General features: G+C 38.8%; 2 protein-coding genes across 2 annotated transcripts in view; one reads left to right on the top strand and one right to left on the bottom strand.

Annotated features, from left to right (window-relative positions):
- RPL27A (ribosomal protein L27a) overlaps positions 1–17150 on the top strand; it is a 1008958-nt gene that overhangs the window by 213388 nt on the left and 778420 nt on the right. The gene's annotated exons all lie outside the window — the stretch shown is intronic.
- LOC126935162 (olfactory receptor 10A6) lies at positions 8291–9235 on the bottom strand. Its single transcript, XM_050756360.1, has one exon. It carries the CDS (start codon positions 9233–9235, stop codon positions 8291–8293), a length of 945 nt encoding a protein of 314 aa, XP_050612317.1.

Genomic DNA, 17150 nt, shown 5'->3' with positions numbered 1-17150 from the left:
TATACAGGTTTTAACTCATCGAAAGTCACGATACCCGATGTAGCCCTGTACCGTGACCCATACCAAGAGAAATACCCCTATTGTTATTTGGCATTTAGCAACAGCCTCTGTAACCAATCGGCTACATACCGTAATAGTCCCATATATGCTCCCCCTGGTGTGTTCTTCTGGTGTAATATGACCCTGTTAAAAACTCTGTCCAAAAGCATCTCTGACGGACAGTTGTGTATCCCTGTTACCCTAGTTCCCCGACTGACACTGCTAACCCCGGCAGAGTTCATAGGCTGGGCAGGGACTGCCCCAACTAAAACTGCGCGACATAGACGAGCAGTTTTTCTACCACTAATTGCCGGAATATCCTTAACCACCTCTGTCGTCACAGCGGGGTTAGCAGGAGGGGCCCTACAACACTCCATGATAGAAAACGACAAGCTGTTACAACAATTCTCTGTTGCTATGGAAGACTCCGCCTATTCCCTAGCCTCCCTTCAGCGGCAGCTCACCTCCCTAGCACAGGTCACCCTTCAAAACCACAGAGCCTTAGACTTACTCACAGCTGAGAAAGGAGGTACCTGTATGTTCCTCAAAGAAGAATGCTGTTTCTATATAAATGAGTCAGGGTTAGTTGTGGAAAGAGTCCAACGCCTACACGAACTAAGCTTAGAAATGAAAAAGCAACAATTCACTACAGCCGCTAACAATTGGTGGAGCTCTTCAATGTTTTCCCTTCTGGCACCCCTTTTAGGCCCCCTAATGTCTTTACTACTTCTATTCACTATAGGCCCCTGTGTGGTAAATAAAATTTTACAATTTGTCAGAGAAAGGTTTGAAACCATCCAACTAATGGTCCTCCGTAGCCATCACCAGCCTCTCCTGCACCCAGAAAGTGAGGCTATATTATAAGACTCTGGAAATCCAAGATTGGACATCCAGTTGCTTATGAGAAGGGGGAAATGAAAGGACACAAAGATAGATGTGTACCTGCCCCCCACCCGCTACACCCTTGTTCTGCTCTCTAATCTTTGCACATACCAGAGATTTCGTAAGTTCTGTGAGTACCTGGTTTTCTGCACGTACCAGAGATTTTGTTTTGCACATACCAGAGATTTTGTAAGTTCTGAGGCAAGGTCACAAGACGTGTTTAAGTAAGATAAACTCTTGCTGCCATAAACCTGCTCTCCCGCCTCAAAGTTTGAACCAAAATATCAGAAATGGCAGGAACCAATCATAGTTAGCCAAATCGCCTTGTTCAAACACTAGCCAATCATATATCTGATTTGTATAATAACTCTATGCCCACTTTTCTTAGACTATATAACACTGCTCGGAGCTCAGTGGGGGAGCTCTCCTGCCCGTCTCGTTTCACGAGCGAGGGAGAGTTCCAGGTTTGAACCTGTAATAAAGATCCTTGCTGCTTAGCTTTGACTCTGGACTCTGGTGGTCTTCTTCGGGGAATAAACGGTCTGGGCATAACAATTGGTTAGAAATTAGTTGGTGGTTTCTGATTGGTGCTGTTTCTAGTTTCGATTTACTGATTAGACTGGACTGTGGTTGGTTCACATAGGAATTTAGAGTGCCAAAGCCACCTTGTTGTAATGGCCTGCCAATTAGATTCTTTTAGCATTATCATTTTGAAATATTCAACATGAAAAAAATTGAAATAGTTATGAAATCCATTCTCATTATCATAATAAATTGTAACATTACACTTGCCAATGAAAAAAAAAGAAAGTGTTAGATTTTTAAGATTCATAAACCAAAAATAAAATTCTAAGGCCCCCAACCTACTGATGGACTCCCCTCTCAGCCACTGGCATTCCAAAGTAAACCTGAAAAACTAGTTCAGACCATGACGGGAAGGGGTAGGTTAGACATGTGTCATTATAACTTCCTCCCTTTGGAATTCGGACACAACTGGCCAGCACTACCATTAAAATAGAGATCTTACGACAGAAATAGACTCTTTGTAACAGTAAGATACCAAATTCAAACCTGACTCTAGTATGGTAATTCGTGACAGATAGTAGGTCCTGAAAGAAATCGAAATTTTTTTTCCCCAAAATATATTTCTTTGACATGTTCTTAAATGGTATGGCCCTGCAAAGCTATCTTTCGTGTGGAAAATCCACATTCTGTAGAGAATCCTCTTCCCTTTCCATATCTTTTCTCTGATCCAGAAGAGAATTAGCTAAAAGTATGGAACCTTTTTAGGTCTGATAAGAGCTCTGAAGCCTGCTACCTGGGGGCTTCATCTACATAATAAAAATCTTGATCTCCACAACTTCTTATCTTAACCTGAACACCCCTTTCGATTGATTCCAGGTCTTTATATAATAACTCTTTCAATCAATTGCTAATCAGAAAATCTTTGAATCCACCTGTGACCTGGAAGCTCCCACTTCATGTTATCCCCTGTTTCTGGAGAGAAACACTGTACACTTTACACATATTGATTGATGTTTGCCTGTAACTTTAATGTATAAAATCCAGCCATAACCTAACTACCTTGGACACATGTTCTCAGGATCTCCTGGGGCTATGTTATGGGTCATGGTCATCACATTTGGCTCACAATAAATCTCTGCAAATATTTTACAGAGTTTGACTTTTTCATCAACAAATTTTATCAACTACCTTCTCAGAATGGTTTGTTTTGTTTTGTTTCAGAGACAGGGTCTCACTCTGTCACCCAAGCTGGAGTACAGTGGCATGATCACAGCTCACCCACTGCCTTGGCCTCCCAGGCTCAAGTGATCCTCCTGCCTCAGCCTCCCAAGTAGCTGGGACCACAGGGACATGCCACCATGCCTGGCTAGTTTTTATTTTTATTTCTGTAGAAACGGGGTCTCCCTATGTTGCCTAGGCTGGTCTCACACTCCTTGGCTTAAGTGACCCTCCCAGCCCAGCCTCTCAAAGTGCTGGGATTACAGGCATGAGCCACCATGCCTGGCCAGTTTTGTATCAATGACAACTAGCAAAATGTGAAGGGAACATCCCTAAGATGTCTTGATCAGAAATTGCAAGTTGCAGTTTCAAGCATAGAAACTGATATTAGAAAACCTTACTTGTGGAAACAACCTCAAATTCCTTCTCCTAATTTCTGAAAACACTTTATTAGAAGTATACAAATTTAATATTTAATGTCTTATCTAACACTTTGCTAATCTTTCTTATAATTATGGCATATAAAATAAAATACTTTTTTCATCATAAAGATGTCCCCAAATGCCTTCTTGTTTACTTACCTCTGTGTGCCATGCATTAAACAGTTTTGAATATTGTTTAGGCTTTTGATTGCACTGAAGGCTGGTGTTCGGAAAAAAAGTTATTTTACTTACCTCTGTATTTATGTAAAATTTTAAAATAAGCATGTATTACTTTTGTGATTAAAACTTATCATAAATATTTAAAGTAAATTAAAATTAATAAAGTAATACAGCATAATAGCATTTAAAAATACATAATTAGCAATATTTTCTTTAAAAATAAATAATATTTCTAACTTTCTTTCGATTAGTGAAAAACAAAAAAAATGCAAATTTAAAAAAATAAAAAACAAATAATACTAGATCACAGGTCACAAAACAAAACAGACACTCTGGAATGCTATGGTAGAGTAGGTCAAACAATACAACCTTCCTTACTGGCAATTTGACAACATGCATCAAGCATCTAAACAATGTTCAAAACCTTCAACCCAACAATCCTTTTTCCAAAATCTAGTCTAAAGGAATTAATTTTAAACAGTTAAATAATTTTACTGCAGAAAAAATTTTAAATAATTCTTTTTGTAGCAAAAAATGCTGTGCATATAAATAGCAGTGCTTTTTATGACTTGATAAAATTCAAAACACTTTAAACATCCAAAAATAGGGAATGAGCAAATAAATTATTTTCCATGTTCTGATGAAAAATTATGTTTATGAAAACTTTGTGATAACATAAACAATGTGTAAATAAATAAAACAAATAAAACACACACTTGAATAATCCTATGATCCAAGTTATATAAAAAGCAAGATATATCTTCAAGAAAAAAAAACACTTGGAACTCAACAAAATTATGTTCAGCTTTTCATGGTAGAAACATTTTTTTCTTTTCTGCTTATTTTCTTTGAGAAGCATATATTGGAAAAAAGTATTAACTTTTTTTTTTTTTTTTTTTTTTTTTGAGACGGAGTCTCGCTCTGCCGCCCAGGCTGGAGTGCAGTGGCCGGATCTCAGCTCACTGCAAGCTCCGCCTCCCGGGTTCACGCCATTCTCCTGCCTCAGCCTCCTGAGTAGCTGGGACTACAGGCGCCCGCCACCGCGCCCGGCTAGTTTTTTGTATTTTTTAGTAGAGACGGGGTTTCACCGTGTTAGCCAGGATGGTCTCGATCTCCTGACCTCGTGATCCGCCCATCTCGGCCTCCCAAAGTGCTGGGATTACAGGCTTGAGCCACCGCGCCCGGCCAAAAGTATTAACTTTTATATTTGAAGCAAGCTTGCGTGATTTGCTTTCTGTTTCAAGTTTACTTGGGACATCAGCCACCTCTAAGCCTCTTTGGCGAAGGGGGTTGTAAAACCTTTATCTCTGTCCATATTATTGGTTGCTGTTTGCCTGGATTTTCTGGAAGAAAACCATAACTCTATTTCACTTCTAGGATATCATTTTTCTTGTCAAACTTTATTCATGCCTACCAGTATTACAGTTCCATAATTTCTTTTTCAGATCTAAACAGAAAAAAAGATAATTTAAAATTTTCTAACCTTAAGCTTAAATATGTTGTGGAGAAAAATGCCAAATTATCCACTACATGTTTTCTTAAATTTCTTTTTTTTTTTTTGTAACAATAATAGTCTGGATCGGGTTGTGCTATAACAGAAAACCTAGCAAATACTAGATTAAACAAAGACAAGGTTTATTTCTCTGAAGTAACAGTCAGTAAAGAAATAGGCAGGAGAGGAATGTTCAGGTCGTTACGCAATGCCATCATAGACCGAGGGGCCCTCTAGCTTTCCACTTGGCCTCTGTAGGGCCTGGCTTTTCTAGTCATGCTTTAACTTTCGCTGCAAGATAACTGCTCTATCTCTAGCGTCATGGCTTGTTTCAGGTAGAAGGAAGGAGGAGGTTGAAGAGCAAAAAGTCCTTACTAACTAAGTCACATTTTTAAAGAGTTTTCATAGACACCCTACTCAAGGATGTCCACCTACATATCACTAGTCAGAACTGTGTCACAAACCACCCTTGTTCAAAAGAGAAACTGGGAAATTGGTTATTAACTGGATACATTACTGCCCTTAAGAGACTTGGTTTTATTTCTACTTAAAGAACAAAAATGGGATTTTTTCTATTAAAGAAAAAGGAGAATGGGCATAAACTAGGAAACCAGCAGCAGTAGTAGCCACAGTGACTATAACTAAAAATCACCATGAAGAATAGTATGCAGAAATGATATGATTAGGCTATTATGTGTGAAGCATACTAACAATTTCTATTCATCAGAATAACATAAAAATTTTAAACTATGACTAAATTTACTAGTGATTATTTCTATCTCCTCACATAACATGACAAATGTATGAATTCCCAGCATATACTTGGATTCATACACACACACACACACACACACACACACACGTACAAATTTAGAATTAGAGTGACCTAATTTCTTATTGTAATTTCATAAACATCTTGCCAATGCAGGCTTTTATTTATCACAAAGGCAATGAAAGAGGAAAGGGTTGAATATAGTGAGCTTCCAGCATCTAATGACCAATACATTGTAAATCCTTCAAAAGCAGAGACTATTTCATGAGATTTAGTGCTCTTAAGACATTTTTATAAAGAATTTTTTTTTTTTTTGAGATGGCATCTCGCTCTTTCACCCAGATTGGAGTGCAGTGGCGTGATCTCGGCTCACTGCAAGCTCCGCCTCCCAGGTTCACGCCATTCTCCTGCCTCAGCCTCCCGAGTAGCTGGGACTACAGGCGCCCGCCACCTCGCCTGGCTAGTTTTTTGTGTTTTCAGTATAGACGGGGTTTCACCGTGTTAGCCAGGATGGTCTCAATCTCCTGACCTCATGATCCACCCGCCTCAGTCTCCCAAAGTGCTGGGATTACAGGCATGAGCCACCGTGCCCGGCCTATAAATAATTTTTTTAAGAAAAATTGGTTTACAAAATGAACTGAAGAATGGCTAAAAAGACTTTCTGTATTTGGCTTCCTTTGCTTCTTTGTTGATTTGTTCATTTTACATAAGCCTTACTTAATTGGTTCTTTTAAAAGCTATCAGAAGGAAATTTCAGTATATCAAGAGATGGGATCCAATCAAACGCTTTTGCTGATGGCTGTTTGATGCCCAAATGAAAACAATATTATACAACATTCAGATATTACTGATAGTGACAGGAGGCAGCCAAATGCCTAGGCAGATGGGGTGGGTCCCAGTGAAACCCACCTCTAAGTGGAAGACAGTTTAAAGCCTGAAAGCCAAGCTACAGGTTAAACCCTAGGACCTGATTGAGGACTTATCTTCCCATTTCACATACTTTCCTCTGATTGGTCCCCACTCTTCACCTATTTTACATATACCTACCCTTTCCTAATTGGTTTTCCTACACTGTCGTGCCCACTTTTGAGTGGTGTCTTCACTTTAACTTTTTTGCATACTCACAAACCAGCATGCACTTCCCATTTTGAGTCCCTAAAAGGCCCTGGACCCAGCCACCATGGTGGGACTTTCCTGCCTTCGAGTAGGGGAACCACCCGGCACATCCCCTCTCTGCTGACAGTTGTTCTGTCCTTCAGTAAAATTATTCTCCCCCATCCTTACCCTTCAATGTCCAGCATATCCTCATTCTTCTTGGGTGTGATAAAAACAGCTTGGGAACTGCTGAATGCAGGTACAAGCTGTAACACGGGCGAGCTGGGGCATGCCAGCATGGCTGAGCAAGGCCCAGGTTGGGTGTTGCCAGCCAGGGGTCTCCAGCTTCCAAAGTGACTGAGAAGAAAAGTCCTGCATCACCACCTACAAGGTTTCAGCCTTCTTCTCATGAAATTTCTCTCTCCTTTTTTTTTTTTTTTTTGAAATTCCAATGTATTTGCACCTTCACCTTTATTTTTGGCAGAAGTAGATGTGAAGAAAAAGAGGGTTTTCCATCAAATGAATGATTGCTTCGTAGAAGTGTTCTAACTGCTTTATTACCCCACCTCCACCCCCAGAGCAGAAATGAAGGGTGTTGTCAACTCCTTTGATATAGATTTAATGAGTAGAACCCTTTCTATTTATTATAGCAATATTAAAATAGGAAGCAAGAATGAAATGTTACATTTCAATGTTGCAATATGTCTAATTATTCATCTTTATGTATAACTAGAAAGACTATTATATGATTATTTTATGTTGGAAAGATGCACATGAATATTGATGTGACTCAAGGATAATAGAAAAATCGGCACAATGAGGTAATCATATTTATGTCCCACAAGAAAAAAACGCAATTATACATTGTTTGGCCTGTATAAGGTGCATTTTTGCCTTATGGAAGAAATTTGATCAAGTTTCAAAAAATATAGTTTATAAGTGGGAAGGACAGCCATACTTTAAATGACCTTCAAAAATGATCACATGATGTTCTCTACTCAAAACACTGGATGAATATATATTCTAAAATAACCAGAAGAAAACTAGTTTTGAATTATAGCCTCTCTGAGTCCCTGAGTAGAGACATTGTGTCCCTCTCAATAAATAACTGCTCTTTCCTACTTATTTATGGAACGGATTTTCACTACAGAAGCAAAAAATCTCATCTCGTTATTGTAGGCTTCTTGGCATTCAACATAGACAGTGGGGTAGGATGGGTGCTCAGGTCAGTCTGAAGTCGTTAAAATCATTTAGAAAAGTAACTCAGTAATACCTATGAAAACTTGCAAACTCACATTTGTTTTGACCCTTCGAACCTACTTTGTGAAAGCTATTCTGTAAAAATTAAAGCACCAGCATTTATGAATATATAAAAACAGGTTGTTTTAGTATTATCTATTGTGACCAAAAAAATAACCATTAGTAGGGCTATTGCTAAACAAATTGTTGAAATTGTGTTATATTCAATATTAAGGAATATTATGCATTGGTGAAAAAAACTAAAAACGTTAACATATAAAGATGCTCCTGATATACAATCAAACTTGGAGAACTCAAGAAATTAATCATCCTCATGCCAAAAAATGCAAACTTTTTCACCATTTATTAAATTTAGATTGAGTACATTCAGGCAGTGACTAAATCTTACATGGCTTCTCAACACAGTCAGATTGTGTGTAAAACCACTCGCCTTCGCCATAGTTTCATCAAAGCCCTCTTCATCTCACTGTTTTGCAGACTGTAGATAAGTGGATTCAGCAGAGGTGTCAGAAGTGAATAAGACAGTGACATCAGTTTCTTGGTTTCTGGTGAGTAGCCAGATTTGGGCTGTAAATAAGTCATATTGGCTGTGCCGTAGAACAGGGTCACAGATGTGAGGTGAGAGGCACAGGTTGAAAAGGCCTTTTGTCTCCCAGTAGTTGATGGAATCTTCAGGATGGCAAAAAGAATTCGAATGTAAGACAGGAGTATCAACAAGAAAGGAACCAAAATAATCAAAAAGGTGCCTGTGAATGCATAGATTTCAAACAAAAACGTGTCTGCACATGCAAGTTCTAACACTGCTGGGGTTTCACAAGATATATGGTTAATTTCATTAAGGCCACAAAAGGGAAAACTAGATACCCATGACGTTTGCACAGTACCTAACATAAAACCTAAGGCCCATGAAAATATAACTAATTTCATAAAAACCCCTTTATTCATAATCATTTGGTAGTTGAGAGGATGACAAATTGCAGCAAATCGGTCATAAGCCATTGCTCCCAGGAGAAAACATTCAGCCCCACCAAAAAGAAGGATGAAATACATCTGTGCAAAACAGCCCCCAAAAGAAATTGTAGTTTTTTCAGTAGAGAGGACCACCAGCATTTCAGGCATAATAACTGTACTGAAACTCAGGTCCACCACAGATAAGTTCAGGAGGAACAGGTACATGGGAACATGGAGGTTCTGGTCTAGGGAGATGATGACTATAATGATGGCATTTCCTATCAGGGTCGCCAGATAAATAACCAGGAAAACCCCAAAGAGCTGCCCCTGGAGCTCAGGAAAGTTAGAAAAACCCAAGAGGATGAATTCAACCACAGAGCTTTGATTTTGTCTTTTCATTTTCAGTAATGAAGTCATGCATTGATTTTATGGACATAGTATATAAAGAATAAAGTCAGTCCATTAGCTAAGAGTTCCAGTCTGCATTCACCCCAGAAATTCTGGCAGAAGATGAAAAGAGGAGCCTATCCTGACAGAAATTTTCTTTGGCAATTTTAGACAATGACCAAATACTTGGATTATATTCCAAATGTAAAAAAGAGAAATGAAGAACTCTGGCTCAGAGATCTTGTCTGAAAAGCATGAAATAACATCAAATTTATTTGATATTATTTGAAAATTAAACATAGCCTTAAAGGAAATAGAAATACTTTATACCTTAGGTTCCATTCCCATAACATTGCTGCAAGTGTTCTTTATTTGACTGAATTTTACGTAAGTGCAAAACTTAAGACCACAAAAAATAAAATATAAAAAAGTAGGTAGATTGAAAAAGATATCCCAACAAGTTTGATAATAACCTAATAATCCAATGTTATAGCAAATTTGATATAAACTTATTTAAAATATTAATTAGTTTCAAAGTGCCTGTATATGACTTGGGTAAAGAAAACAACATTCCGTGGAAACAAAGGGGATTTGCATTTTCAACACAGCCATATTAGGTGACCTATAGACTCTGTGAATTAGCTTCAAGCTTACAGATTTCTGCCCATCCTGGATCTGGCCAATTATATTGGGATTTACCTGGATGTGAAATTTTGGGGGCCACATCTCTAAGGTCTATCCTCTGACCATGATGACTTAAGAAAAATCCATTTGGGGTATCATTGTGTAATTTAAAAGATTTCACTCTCTCTCTCCTTTTCTCTCTTCTCTCTTCCCAGTATAGTCGTCATCAAAAAATTCATTTAATCATTAATTATTCAGCAAGCACTGATTAACCAGCTACCATTTTCTAGGCTCTGCACCCTCAGGAATACATGTGAATCCAGAGCTCAACAGAGAGCTAAGCACACTACATAAAATAGCTTCTAACCCCTTAACCAGTATGCTGCATAAACTAGTAACTCCCCGTACCACATACCCCACGACTTTCTCTTTCTCTCTCTCTCTCTCTCTCTATATATATATATATATATATATACACACACACACACACATATATACACAACTGCGTGATTCAGTGCATTGATTTTATAACATTATATGGCATAGAATATATTCTCTATATATCTTTTTTAAATAAATATGTGTAAAATGTATATATTTATATAAACATGAATGGATTATTTTATATATTTTATATATATATAAGCTCTAGCGAGGGTGTGTGTGTGTGTGTGTGTGTGTGTGTGTGTGTGTGTATAAAATCCCCCACTAGAGCTTAGCTCCCAGAGGGCAAAGATTTTGTTTGCTTCTTTGCTCTGCACGCAGTGCCTACAACACTCCCTGGCTCATAATAGGTGTTAAACCAACATTATTGAATAAATGAATTTTAAAATAAGACAAATATAGACTCTATTTTTAAGGAATAGAATGCCTAAGAGAAGTCAGCACACAACACAATTGAGAATTAATAACACGTGCTGTAGAAATTTAAGTGAGGGATGATGACATTTGAAAGGGGAGGGAGGATGAACAAGCACAATCACAGGATGTCATGAATGGAAAGCCATTAGGTGGGAGGAGGGTGGTGGGAGGAGGAAGACTGACTTGCTCAAGTCAGGAGGCACTTGATGACACCATCAAACTACAATGGAGACCCACTGCCTTTTGTGTGATGTTTTGAAAACCAAAAGAAATTCACTGTGAGAAATGAGGAAGACAGATGGACACATCAAGTTGAAAGCATACAGTGTTGTCTTGAGTGCAGACCTGTAGGACATTAGCAGACAGGAGAAGACAAGTTACTTTATTTCTGAATTTGTCCATAGTCATGTATTAAAATCAAATGACTATATTTAACCACAAAAATTGTACTGTATTTTGCAAGTCAAGAAAGCTCCTGCAATTATTAAAACCAGACTCCGTGAGACCAAACATTTAAAATACATTTCTAATGGCAAAAAAAAGAACATGTATTCAGTTCCAACTATGTAAAAGTAGATTGGTTTTAAAAATTAGAAACTTTATAGAATGCTATAAAAAAACAGAAAATCTTTATACCTTAGAAGACCTTCATGGTGTCTTGGATAGATCACTGACAAGTAATACTTATGCAGATCATTCCCTTCCCAAGGCTTTGGCCTGCCAATGGATAGAGGTAAGTGTTGGACTTACTGACCAAGTTCTCTTCTAGTTGCAAACTCCAGAATATGATGATTTATGCACACAAAGCAATTACACTTCTACTTATTGCCTGAACTTTTCTCTGAAAGGAAAAAGAAATTGACTAGCATCAAACCAAAAAGTCTACTAATTCAAATGTTTGAGCTGAGCCTAGTGACTCCTGAGCACTGAGACATCACTTCAACAGCATCTCCAACTATCAAAGAGGACAACTATAAACAGAAGTCCCACCAAAACGCACAGGATCAGAATCTGCATTTTCTTACCTGTTGACTCTGTCTCTTTAATTTTCATACTACTTTATCAGAAGATTCACCTGTAGTCAAAAGCCACCTATTCATAAACACAACTGAGTGATTCAGCGTATTGATTCCATAATGTTATATGGTATAGAATTATATGGCCTGGAGAATTCCTCCCTGGAGAACATGCAGTCACTTCATAGAGACCTTCCTGTATTTTTGTGTGATAACTAAAGAGGCTTAAACTTGCCCCCTCAGGTGAGAAAGCTCAAGAGCACAAATGTGGAGCAGCACTCCTTCATATGTCTATGGGGAATGAGCACCTCTTCCCACAAGAGACTCAATTCCACTCTGACACCTCCCAGTAGGAGATGAGAGGAGAGGCTGAATGAATGTTGTCAATAGGGAAAGAAGGGAGGGGTGGAGTGAGGGTGTGAGCAAAGGCAGGTGACTTAGGGCTAGAGGATTTGCGTGGACATGATGCTCAGTTTGTGCAACCATGGGAGACACAGCAAGTAGATTAAAGGTGCTTTGTAGAAAGCCTGGATGCCACCCCCAACCCAAGAACTTTTATCTTTTTGAGAAAAAGTATAGAGTCACTGAAATTTTTGAAGAAAAAAAGTCATTACAGTTAATTTCATACATGGAGCTTTTTAACTTGGAGTCAATATTTCCTGAATGGCTTGTATAATTTTGAGCACATCACTCAACTTTCTGGATCTATTACTTTCTCTGTAAAATAAAGATAATGATATTAATCTCATAGGGTGTATGTGAGAAGCAGGAGACTCAGAGCTCAGTCTAAACAGTTTAAACAATGAAAAAGACTGTAGGCTCTGTCATAGCAGAGAAAATGGAGGAATGAATCTACAGGCTTGGCTTTATCCAGAATATGCACTCAAATGGAGGCTCCTCTTCTTCTTCTCATCTCTGCTTTCACAGAGTAGGTTCTGTTCTCAAGAAAGCTTGCTCTTCCTGGCAGCAATAAAGCTGCCAACAAGACTGAGGGATACATTCTCCCCAATCCATGTCCAGTGGGAAATGTCCCAGCAATCCTGAGGAAAGGAGTGTCTCATTCACAAAATCTAATCCAAGAACTTCTCCCATATCAGTCACCATGGTGGGATTGCATGTCCATTCATGAATCAGCCCTGTGGCCCAGAGATGGGAACAGCTGCCTAACATGTGCTACCTCATGACATCCCATGGAGGCTTCTGTTGTACTGGTTGGTTCTATGTGGTGATGTCAGTGATTGTGTCACAGGTAATGCATAGTTTGTGAAAAGTCATAAAGATGTAGAGTCATGATTTGTACATTTTACGTATTTTAGATTTCTATGAAAAATACTTGCAAACCATATGTCTGACAAGGGACTAATATCCAAAATATGTAAAGAAATAAAACAATTTAGCCAAAATAACAAATGACCTGATTTTAAAATGGTCAAATGACCTGAACACACATTTCTGAAGACATATGAGTGGCCAATAGATATATGAAAACGATGTGCAACATCTCTAATCATCAGGGAAATGCAAATTAAAACCACAGTGAGATATCACCTGGTACCTATTAGAATGGCTGTTATCAAAAAGACAATAATAACAAGTATTGGTGAGGATATGGAGAAAATGAAACTTGTACACTGTTAGTGGGAATGTAAGTTAGTACAGCCATTTTAGAAAATAGTATGAGGATTTCACAGAAAACTAAAAGTATAATTACCATGTGATCTGGCATGGCTATATATATAAAAAAGAATTAAAATCAGTATATCAAAGAGATATCTACATATCTCTTTGAAGAATATACAGATATCTATATTCCCATGTTCGTTCATAGATCATTGTAGTATTATTTATGATAGGCAAGACATGAAAGCAACGTGTATCTATCAATAGATGAATGGATAAAGAAAAATGTGATACAGTAGTCCCCTCTTATCTAATGGGTATACATTCTAAGACCTCAGTAAATGCCTGAAACCATAGATAGTACCAAACCATATATATACTATTTTATCCTATACATATATATCTATGATAAAGTTTAATTTATAAATTGGGCACAGTAGAGACTAACAACAAAAACTAATAATAAATAGAGAAATTATAACAATATACTATAATGAAAGTTGTGTGAATATGGTCTCTCTCTCAAAATATCTTATTGTACTGTATTCCCCCTTCTTCTAGTGATGAGGTGAGATGATAAAATGCCTATGTGATGAGATGAAATGATGGAGCAGGAAGGTGCAAGATTTTATCATGCTACTTAGAATAGCACTCAATTTAAAACTTATAAATTATTTATTTCTGGAATTTTCCGTTCATTACATGCAGACTGGCTCACCACAGGTAACTGAAACCTCAGAAAACAAAACTGCAGATAATGGGAGACTACACAATGTATACATACGCACATACAATGTATACACAATATATATGTATACACAATGAAATACAATATGGCCTTTAAAAAGAAGGAAATCCTGTCATTTGTGATGACATGGATGAACCTGGAGGAGATTATGTTAAGTACAATAATCCAGGCACAGAAAGACAAATACTGTATGATCTCATTTACATGTAGAAACTAAAAAATTTGATCTCACAGAAACAGAGTAGAAAGGTTGTTATTAGAGATTGAAAGGGGTGCATGGAGGGAAGATGTAAAGGGGAGATGTTGATCAAAGGGAAACAGAGTGAGGCTCTGTCTCAAATAAAAAGAAATATACAATAAATTATTGTTAAAGACTTCAGATAACAACCTAACCATATACCTTAAAGAAGTAGAAAAGCAAGAACAAACCAAACCCAAAATTAGCAGAAGGAAGGGGAAATTCAGATTTTTAAATTGCAAGGTAAAGATGGCATTGTCCTCATAGAAATTACACCAAAAAGGTAAAACTAATGAGAAACATAAACCTAAACTTCATATGCAAAAAACAAACCCAATTTCTGAGGAGAAATTCAAGCCAGCTTTAGAAATTTACATAAGTAACAAGGAGCCAAATGTTAATCGCCAACGCAATGGGGAAAATGTCTCCAACACATGTCAGAGACTTTTGTGGCAGCCCTTCCCATCACAGGCATGAAGACCTAGGAGGAAAAAATGGTTTTGTGGGCTGGGCCCAGGAACCCTCTGCTGTATGCAGTCTAGGGACTTGGTGCCCTGCATCCCAGCCACTCTAGCCATGTCTAAAAGGGCCAAGGTACAGCTTGGGCCATGACTTCAGAGGGTGCAAACCCCAAGCCTTGGCAGCTTCCACATGGTATTGAGCTTATGGGTGCACAGAAGTCAAAAATTGAGGTTTGGGAACCTCCACCTAGATTTCAGAGGATGTATAGAGATGCCTGGATGTCCAGGCAGAAGTTTGCTGCAGGGGTGGGGCCCTCATGGAGAACCTCTGCTAGGGCAGTGCAGAAGGGAAATGTGGGGTGGGAGCCCCCACATATAGTCACCACCAGCGTGCTATCTAGTGGAGCTGTGAGAAAACAGCCACCATCCTCCAGACCCCAGAATGGTAGATCCACTGATAGCTTGCAATGTGTACCTGGAAAAGCTGCAGACATTCAATGCCAGCCCATGAAAGCAGGGTTATACCCTGCAAAGCCACAGGGGTGGAGCTGCCCAAGGCCTTGGGAGCCCACCTTTTGCATCAGTGTGACCTGGATGTGAGACATGGAGTCAAAAGAGATGATTTTGGAACTTTAAGGTTTAATGACTGCCCTATTGGATTTTGGACTTGCATGGAGCCTATAGCCCTTTGTTTTGGCCAATTTCTCCCATTTGAAATGGGTGTTTTTACCCAAAGCCTGTATCCCCATTGTATGTAGGAAGTAACTAACTTGATTTCGATTTTACAGTCTCATAGGTGAAAGGGACTTGACTTGCCTCAAATGAGACTTTGGACTTAGACTTTTGGGTTAATGCTGGAATGAGATAAGACTTTGGGGGGCTGTTCAAAGGGCATGATTGTGTTTTGAAATATAAGGATATGAGATTTGGGAGGGGCCAGAGGCAGAATGATATAGTTTGGTTCTGTGTCCTCACCCAAATCTCACCTTGAACTGTAATCCTCATAATGTCCACATGTCGAGGGCAGGACCAGGTGGAGGTAATTGGATAATGGGGGCAGTTTCCCCCATGCTCTTCTCATGATAGTGAGTGAGTCTCATGAGATCTGATGGTTTTATAAGCGTCTGACATTTCCCTGCTGGCACGCCTTCTCCTTCCTGCTGCACTGTTAAGAAGGTGCCTTTCTTCCCCTTTGCCTTCTGCCACGATTATAAGTTTCCTGAGTCCTTCCAAGCCTTGTGGAACTGCGAGTCAATTAAACCTCTTTTCTTATAAATTACCCAGTCTCAGGTATTTCCTAATAGCAATATAAGAATGCACTAATACAGACATATGTTAACCTAAATTAGGTTATGGGAAAAGGACTGCCAAATACAGTGAGGTTAAAAGAAGATGTTTGTTGACTCAGAGGGGATGAGGCAGGGGCAGTTCAGATGAAGCAAAGCTTCATCTAGAGCTTCATCTAGAGCTGTGGCTCCCAGTGTGTTGTCCCTGGATCAGCAGCATCAGAACCACCAGGGAAATTCCTAGAAATGAAAATTATTAGGCTCCTCCACAGATCTACTGAAATGGACAATCTTTGTGTGGAGCTCAACAATATGTGTTTTAATTATCTGTACAGGTTTCAGACACACATTAAACTTTTAGAATGATTGCAAGTGGCACACCCTGGAAAGAAAACCCACAATCTTCTTGTTTGCAGTGGGGAGAACTGGATGGGTTGGCTGGTGGTAAAGGCTTCCCTGGACCTGCTTTCACACGGGGAGAAACAGATAGGCATGGATGAGAAAGGGTCACTCAAATGTGCCGTCGTTTCACAAAGCTATCTGTGAGTAGAAGAATCTGAGGTAACGTGAGCTCCAGTCTTCTGATGGCAAGACAGCAGTACAGGAAAAATAACTCATCTTCATGGTGTAGATTAAGCTGCGCTATACACCAATGCTTCTCAAACTTTTAAGTATATTCAAGCCACCTGGGGATCTTATTAAAAGGCAAATTGAAATTCACTTAGCTCAGGTTGAGACCTGAGATTCTATACTTTTAACCTACCACAAAAAGCCTATGTGTCAGGTCCACAGATGAATAGCAAGTTTATAACAAATATTACTGGGTCATACCTACTGACTTGAGACATGGCCTAGAACCATGTCATAGAGCAGATAAATATTATGACCAAAAATATCAGAAGACGTTTTGGTTTAGTTTTGTTTTTCTGAGACAGGGTCTTGCTCTGTATCCCAGGCTGGAGTACAGTGGCATGATCTCAGCTCATTGTAACTTCTGCCTCCTGGGGTCAAGTAATTCTCCTGCCTCAGCCTCCCGAGTAGCTGTGATTACAGGTACGTGCTACCAAGCCCAG

The sequence above is a fragment of the Macaca thibetana genome, chromosome 14 (genome assembly GCF_024542745.1).
Source record: "Macaca thibetana thibetana isolate TM-01 chromosome 14, ASM2454274v1, whole genome shotgun sequence".
In the NCBI taxonomy this organism is placed as follows: Eukaryota; Metazoa; Chordata; class Mammalia; order Primates; family Cercopithecidae; genus Macaca; species Macaca thibetana.
The sequence above is the reverse complement of the archived record's forward strand: the minus strand, read 5'-3'. Positions and strand labels throughout refer to the sequence as shown.

Bases quoted from the DNA above. Each gene is read 5' to 3' on its own strand.
- LOC126935162 (XM_050756360.1), bottom strand. From the start codon at position 9,235: ATGAAAAGACAAAATCAAAGCTCTGTGGTTGAATTCATCCTCTTGGGT.